The sequence below is a fragment of the Tasmannia lanceolata genome, unplaced genomic scaffold (genome assembly GCF_043159265.1).
Source record: "Tasmannia lanceolata isolate RefF3 unplaced genomic scaffold, GAP_Taslan_0.1 ptg000012l, whole genome shotgun sequence".
Classification (NCBI taxonomy): domain Eukaryota; kingdom Viridiplantae; phylum Streptophyta; class Magnoliopsida; order Canellales; family Winteraceae; genus Tasmannia; species Tasmannia lanceolata.
Window position 1 is genome coordinate 56,872,445 of NW_027518689.1, and position 8,804 is coordinate 56,881,248.

At 42.3% G+C, this 8,804-nt stretch overlaps 1 protein-coding gene across 1 annotated transcript; it reads left to right on the plus strand.

Annotated features, from left to right (window-relative positions):
* The first annotated feature begins 204 nt into the window (after positions 1-204).
* Positions 205-1,421, plus strand: LOC143888977 (uncharacterized). The gene is made up of 2 exons (XM_077393354.1): positions 205-1,111; positions 1,195-1,421. Exons 1-2 carry the CDS (start codon positions 205-207, stop codon positions 1,419-1,421), a joined length of 1,134 nt encoding a protein of 377 aa, XP_077249469.1.
* Positions 1,422-8,804: the final 7,383 nt, after the last annotated feature.

Below are 8,804 nucleotides of genomic sequence, written 5' to 3' on the forward strand. Positions count from 1 at the left end.
GAGGCCAGCGATAAAAGCTCAAATGCTGGCAGATTTTGTCACAGAATGCACCTTGCCGATGCAAATTGTGACCCAAAGTACAGAAGCAAACCAATCTCTGAGTGAAAAGGATACGACTACCCCAATGGCCCGATCCCAAGAAAGATCAAGTCGACCCTTGGACAGGGAAGTCCTGACCCCATTGAGGGGCAGAGTCATGAAGATATGGATCAACCTTCGAATGCAGAACTCATAATTACACCTGGGGAGCAAGAACAGGAAGAAACTCACCTCAACAAAGACGAGTTGAAAGAGCCTGAAAGGGGAAGTCAATCAGATAAGGAACCACTCTGGAAGTTGTATGTGAACGGGTCTTCAAACAAGCTAGGCAGTGGAGCTGGCCTGATTCTTACCGGGCTCGAAAACTTCGTCATGGACTATGTGGTAAGGTTTGGATCTCACACATCTAAAAACAAGGCGGAATACGAAGCTCTCATCGCCGGAATAAACCTGGCAATCCAGACTCGTGCCCAAAGACTGAAAGCATACTGCGATTCCCAACTGGTCGTCAACCAAATTCAAGGAACGTACGAGGCCCGCGATGAGCGAATGATCAAATACCTGGCAAAAGTCCGCCGCATGGCTGACAAATTCAGAAGCTTCAAGGTCGTTAAGATCCCAAGAATGGAGAATACAAAGGCAGATGTGCTTTCCAAATTAGCAGCCTCCGGTTACACCGCTCTCGGGAGCATATGCATGGAATTTCTGAAGAAGTCCAGCATTGAGAACGAGATCGTCGAAATAATGCAGGTCGATGATGAGCCATGCTGGATGGACGAAATCATGAATTACTTGCGTGAAGGGAAACTTCCTGAAGAAAAGAAAGAAGCACGCAAAGTAATCCAGAGAGCAACCAGGTTTTCCCTTGATGGTGAGAACCTATACAAACGGTCGTACACCCTCCCATACATGAAATGCCTCCGGCCGAGTGATGCATCATATGCCTTACAAGAGACTCACGAGGGAATCTGTGGGGAACACTTGGGGGGCAAGGCCCTGACCATCAAGATGCTTTTGAGAGGCTTGTATTGGCCGACCTTGATGCAAGACGCGTTGGACCTCGTTAAAAGATGTGAAAAAATGTCAAAAATCTCTCCTCCATCCACCAGCCAGCTGTACCTATGGCTCTAATTGTCACTTCACTCCCTTTTGCAGTATGGGGGATGGACATTTTGGGACCTTTCCCACCAGCCTCCGGAGGACGTGAATTCGTCGTAGTCGCTATAGAATACTTTACCAAGTGGGTGGGGGATGAACTTCTGGCCAAGATCACGGAGCAGAACATACATACCTTCTTCTGGAAGTTAGTGATTTGCAAATTTGGGATACCCCGCGTCCTGATAACAGACAATGGTAAGCAGTTCGGAAACCGGAGCTTCTGAAGATTTTGTTCAGATCTGAGAATCGAACAACGGTTTACGTCTGTAGCACATCCCCAAATCAATGGGCAGATAGAGGTCACAAATTAGACCCTCCTCCAAGGGATCAAGAAGAGATTGGCTGAGAAAGCAGGGTGGTGGGCAGATGAACTGTACCACGCCCTGTGGGTGTACTGTACCACTCTGCGCATTGCAACGGGAGAATCACCCTTCAATTTGACTTTCGAAACTGAGGCAGTAATCCCCGTTGACATCGGCGTCCCATCTCCTCGAATCACTAGCTTCAGCGAGCAGTTTGACATCGGCGTCCCATCTCCTCGAATAATGATAAGTGAATCATTTTCTGCCCAACGGTTTGGGGATTTGCTAGCATCCATCGCAGAAGGCATTTCGTAGATGGTCTATCTCATGTCAAACCAGCCACCTCGTGAATGACGACAAAATCTGCTAAAAAGTGAGCCTCTGTGGCTGGTCTGACATGCGACTGACCATCTGCGAAATGCCTTTTGCAATGGACGCTAGCAAATCCCTTTTTTGTTTGTTTCGGTGAAAGTTAGCATAAATTCGATCGAACTCGTGGTCGTTCCGGCAGTTCTTGAGGTCATTTCGGTGAACTCAGGGTCGTTCCGACAGATCTTGAGGTCATTTCGGTGAACTCAGGGTCATTCAGGAAAACTCATGCTCGTTTCGGCCGAACTTGGTGTCATCTCAGTCTAACCTGGGTCATCTTGATCTAACTCGGGGTTGTTCCGGTCCATCCGAGATGAACTCGAGAAAAAATCGAGATGACCCTGAGTCAGACCAAGATGACCTTGTGTTCGGCCAATTCTAGGCCAAGTTCGAGGAAAGTCTTTTATGCTTATTAGTTTGTATCATATTTTAGATATTTAGTCAGCATTTAGGCATTATTTTTTGACAAGCAATTAGATTTTACTTTAGAGTGTTTTTATTGAATGTGTGTTTTAGCGGTAATCAAAGTAATTAAAATTATTTAAGTCAGATTATGAATCTAGAGTGTGTTTTTTATATGTAGGTGTGTTAACAGTAATTATGGATGTTTTTACAATTTTGTACTGAATTCAGTTGTATATTGTTGTTTGGAGAGATCATTACGTGCAATTATATGATAGAACTTCTTCTTATATTCCTACACAATATTGTTCCCTTGCATGAGATTTTGTAGCTGCTGGAACAATAGACGAGTATAGTTGCAAGGAAGAAATTCCAACTTCATCTTCTTCTTCAGCTTAACCAATGAAGCAAACTTTTCCTTTCCTTACTTGTGCCTGGTTAACTTTATTTGTTACTACCATGCAGCGGCGCACCCCCTAAGGTGTGTGGTAATCAAAGGGAGCACTTGATCATCGGTGATATACTTAAACTCTATCACCTCCTCTATTAAAGTGTATGCCGTAAAAGCAAGTTGTTGTATTAAAACTATTATTTTAATGAGACTATATATTGTTTCATGACATCTATTGGGTACTATAAAGGAGTGTTTGATGTGCTTCTTGACGTACGTTTGTCCTTAGGCAACATTGTAGGATTGGCCATGCACATAAAGCTTATGTGGTGGGGAGACATGACCTTCCGGTTCTTTACAGACCTAGAAGTTCCTGTTGGGGTTGAGATTGGGCATCTCGTACCTATACACAATCTGCATCAGACCTGCCTCCATACATGCATTGGGGTGGCTTATCTTGGTCACTGGTGTAGTGGACCCTAAGCAGGTAGAATGTATGCAATGAATGGTTCACGCATTGAATGGATCACTTTATAGAATAGATGTGGATGAGGATATGTATAAGGTTATTCTGTCAGTTAAAACCCTTTATTATGTCCTTAGACCTGAGAGGTCGTTTTGGTCTGTGGACACGCATTATGGCTTTGGTCTATCTCAGAGTAGGTCCTAGTTTGAGATTGCTTACGGGTAGTGCTTGGTCATCGGGTAACCCGTGAGATCAATAATGATGCCTAATAAGGAATCCTCCACCTCTCTCATAGACAAAATTCATTTACACTTTTGACCTCAGCTAGGCCTTTAAATAATGGCTGACCAGCTGGTTTGATAAGTTGTTAATAAAAAGATTTGCTTAAAAGAAATGGTTTTTTTCAAGGTGTTTGAAAATGCATTTGCGAGCTTGAGCTGATTGAAAGAAAGGTATACCTTTGAGTTGGCCCGGGGGTAATTGATGTTCACCCCCCGTATGACTCAACTAGGTAAATGAGGATTGGAGGACGGATGTAAAAAATAGATGTGATTAGGGGTATTTTGATCTACTTGTCATCTTCCAGATAATGTCTTGGTAGGGACCACTTGCCTAATGCAATCGCAGTTGGACTACTTGCATGAGATTACTGTGAGGGCCATTGTGTTCAAGATCGACCATCGGATCCCTGCATCGATTCCACTCATGACTTGCTTGACAATTAAGGATTGTGGGACGATCCGAGTTCCAAATTTGATAATACCCATGGAATGGATTGGATCCACTTTTTGAGATACAAGGAGAAGGTGTACCAAACACCAAACATAGGGTGCGTACTTGTTTATTAGAGGAGATACACCATACTTATGGTGTGTACATGTTTTAATTAACATGTTCTTAATTGATGCTTAAATCCTATCGGTTGGGAGTTAAGTGAAATTCTATTGGCTAGTTTTATCTTGTTTCCTATTGGTTAGAATTTAAAAAGGAGGGAGAATTCTAATTGGAAAAGGATTTCTAATTTCATAGAATCCTATTTGGATTTGGAAACTAATAAATATGGAAAAATTGTTTTTCACTATGTCTGTGTTTTTGTATGTAGAAACAAAAGAGTTTTATTTTAAAAGGTTTCCAAAACCATCAAGGATTCTAGGTGGAAACGAATTCCTCATTGGAGTTCTATAAAAACGGCATCAAGGGCTGGACGGTTTTCACTCTAGACTCTCTCATTTTGACTTGAACAAAACGTCCAAGCTCTCCCTCAAGTTCGTTTCACTCTCTCTTTTAGTTCTTTGGAAGAACAAGCCAAAGAGAATTCAATTGGGATTGGATCTCAAAGAAGTCAGGGTCCCAGCAGATGTGCCACAAAAATTTGGTGGCATTCGGTCTAAAAGGGTGCTCCAGCACAATCGATCAGTGCGATTGTGGTGTGTGTGGGGCATGTGGAGCGTGTGATACGTGTGTGTGCGGTCATGCCAGCCTTTCTTGAAGCAAGAAACCTGAAACTCAATTCGAGGGGTTCGACGATCGAAATGTTTCCATCCCCTGGGATTGGATTTCAGGCGATTGAGAAGAGGGGAACAACACTTCTTCCTTGGTCTCCTCTGCCTTTGCACAGATGGAAAGGACTTTTTTGGTACATGCACGACGCTAAATGCAAGGGTGTTGACACACGCTAAATGTGAACGACTTGCGACTAGTCGATGCTCTTAGAACGCAAACGACTCTCAGGGTCGACAGACCGTCCGGCACAAATGAGACGCCAGTGCGAAGGATAGTTGAATTAAAGGGACAGACTCACCTTGGAAGATGAATGCATTGCTTCCTTAATCCAGAAAAAGCTACAGCCACAGAAAAGTAAAGATACAAGTGCTAGAAAAGTAGACATAAAAAAAGCTAATACATGTTTGAATTTGGTTATGGGACCTCTTCCTTAGAGACAGATGCCTACTTATATAGCTTTATTGAAGTAACTGCTCCTCATTATTTCAAGTTCTCTTGGAGGGAACTTTTTGGTAACTACCCATGCTAGGTTCCCTTATTCTTATGTCCTCCCTTGTATAGGTGGTTATCATTCACCTTCCCACGATTGGCAACTGTTGTGCCACATCCTTGAATCAATCCAACTAGATGGTGTCTTGATAAGTCGGCCACATTTGATCGATGGCTCTTTAGAAATAAACGTGCTCTGAAGAAAAATCTTCAATAACTGTCGGTCCTTCTTGGCTCTAGTATATGCACATTGTTCCACATGTCCACCAGATGCCAACATGGCGTATAACTCTGTGGGACCCCGATTTCGAGGTGGGACGGCGGGATGAGACCCGGCTGGCCTCTCGATCTTCCACACGAGTTGGAGAGCTCTAATGCGGTTCTCTCAAAGTAGTGCCCTCACGGCATGAGTCTATGGCGTGTGAGATACCTCTTGATTCGGAGTAAGAACTCGGAACCAAGACGTACCTAAATATAAAGAAGAGTCGCCACCCAGGAAGTAGGCCTGGAACCCATAAAGTACTCTGTGCAACGGATAACCAGAGAAGAAAATGTTACGTGCCTAGGAACCCTACTCGTAACCAGGCACGAACCTTTTCTTCTCTAGTTATCCGTTGCACATAGTACTTTATGGGTTCCAGGCCTACTTCTTGGATGACGACTCTTCTTTATAATTAGGTACATCTTGGTTCCGAGTTCTTACTTCGAATCAAAAGGTATCGCACACGCCATAGTCTCATGCTGTGAGGGCACTACTTTGAGAGAGCCGCAACGGAGCTCTCCTACTCGTGTGGAAGATCGAGAGGCCTGCGGGGTCTCATCCCGCCGTCCCACCTCGAGATCGAGGTCCCACAAACTCATTAACTCAGTCCAAATGGACTGCCACTTGATAATTCAGTCGTTTATGACCGATTAAACCCCAAAATGAGTGTAGCTAATAATGAGTGGTCGTATAAATCCGTATTTTTCAAAAAGTATGGTATGGCCCACACCACAGGTACATTAGATCATCCTATGGATTGGGCCGTGCCGTACTTTTTGAAAAATACGGGTTTATACGGACACACATCATATAAAATCTCATATGGAGATTTGATACACATATATTTTCAAGGATATTAGGGCTAGAAGTTTACACTGGGCCCACTTGTTGTATTATTAAAACCATTTATATGTTAGGTCTTGCTATGGATTGGTCATATACCAAAATTAAGGTTGCAACTTGGGTAGGATTTTACCAGAGCCACATCGACCTGACCTGAAAATAACATGGGTTTGGTTTAGAAATCATGGGTCTTGGGTTGGGTCGGGATTTAGGTTGAAAAACTCGACCAAACTTTCTTTGTTAAATTTATACACTTGATGACATAAATTTAGAGATTTTTGGTGTGGAGATTTATTGTTTTCTACCTTCTTTGAAATTAGTCATTATCTTACGCTAAAAAATAAAAACTTGGCCGGACGCGACCTGACCCGAGATAGGATCGGGTTTATGAATATCGGGATTTCTCATAAAAATTAAACCCTGACCAACCCGAGATAATTTCTTGCGTAGGGTACGGTAACCCGACCTGCCCCAACCGAGCTGCAACCCTAATTTAAGTCCCCTCCTATCAAGTGATTCTAGCCCTTCAATTTGTGATCGTTAAATGGATGGCAAGAAAATAAAGAATCCACCATATGTATTCACATGCACAACTTGAAAGGTTAGAGTCGACCAGGGAGAGTTGATTTTGATGCATGACCTATCCATACCTAGGCCTTTTGGATAAATAGTTTGGATTATATTCATTATGTTATAATTTTGGCTAGATATCGTCACTAATGATTACACAAATCCAGCTTGTCTTTTTCTTCTTTCATCGGCTTGTGAGAGCTTTTCGGAACTGTAATGGCCTTTTGACAGCTGCTTAAAAAAATAAAAGACCAGAAGAGTTGGTGCAATTATTAAAACATGATAGTGACAATATCAGTAGCCAAAATTATAACATAATGAATATAATGTCGACATTCTACAGTCTTGTAGAGACTCTAGAATTGCACCAACTCTTCTGGTCTTTTATTTTTTAAGCAGCTGTCAAAAGGCAATTACAGTTCGGAAAAGCTCTCACAAGCCAATGGAAAGAAGAAAAAGAGAAGCTGGATTTGTGTAATCATCAGTGACAATTTAGTAGCCAAAATTATAACATAATGAATATAATGTCGACATTCTAGATCCTCCGGGGCCCTATGGACACAAGTGTCGCTATTGACGACGATGTGGTAGGGCCAGTCTTATTTTTCACACCTTCGGATTTTGTCTGCATGGTGGGCCCAATTGTTAAATGATCCAAACCATTTATCTGTTTAATTATCTGAACCGTTTGCATGGAAGTGCTTTCTAGGGTTGAATTTATCCTCGATAGTAATGGACGAGGCTTGTATCCGTGGATGGATGTTATCCTAGAAAATCTAACCTACAATCAAACCACCATAAGATTTAGTAAACTTTGTCTAATCATTGATATGTCATATCGTTTTAATCCATGCTATAAGATAGAATATGGAAAGCTATTTATCTTGGCACGCATACGTAGGGCATTTTTTTCTCAAGCTTCTTTTATCATTAGAGCTTGGCTGCTCCCAAAAAGCTCTAAGCAGCCACTCTATTAAGTCCATGTTTGGCAACCGAGGATTTTTTACCCTTGAAATTTTGTTTGTCAAGGGGTGAGTTAGGGCTAGGGAGGATGGGGGATGAGGAGACTTGAGATCACATGACCAAGGAGATAGTAAGTTATGGCTACAAAACAGGAAAAAAAAGACGTTGGATCTGGATTAGAGTTTTTCTTTCCCTTGTTTTCCAGCCTTTTCTCACTCTCTCCCACATTCGTGCCCTCTATTCTCTCTCCATCTCCCATCCTATCTTAGCCTCTCTCACCACATGATGAACTAAAATTCCATGGCAAAAATATTCATGGCAGCCAAATATGGTCTTATACTCTCCTAGGCTGCATATTTTACATCTCTTCCAATCTGACTACTACCTCTGTCGTTCCACTATTCTTGGTGTTGATCAACAAGCTGAGGCCATTCAATGTACTATCTTGCAAGCATGGCTAAACCCTCAGAATTTCCCATATTTTGAGATCATTGGATCGATTTTGTGCACCCATTTACTCTCCTAAGGATGGATTGAGTGGCTATGAAACTTGGATTGGTTCTGAGTTCACTGCTCTTGCCCCCCTAGATGGAAGATGATAAGGTTACTTTGCTATCGCACGGCTTTGATTATGTATGCCTCCTATGACTGTCCCATTCCTCTTTCTATATTGACTAGATGAAAGGCGAAGATTGGGGCACTGAGGTGGGACGGCTCCAAATGAAATGGAGGTTGAATTACAATCCAAGAAGAAGGCTCTTGAAAGTTTAAAATGATTGATCTCTTTCTATCCTCGGCATGCTGGAAAAGTAAGAGGATGGGTCCTAGAGACTTTGCTCTCACCATACAACTTCGTTGGGAGTCATGGGCCACATAGACTTTTCTCTTACCATGAGAAGAAGTTTGAGAAAAAAATGGAGAAGTAAGAAAAAATGGAGAAGTAAGAAAAAATCATGGGTACTTGATACTTGACCTAACAGCAAGGTTGAAGTCTGAAAAGTGTTGGGAAAAATTCTGGCTTTTTGAGACTTTGATCACACCAAGGAC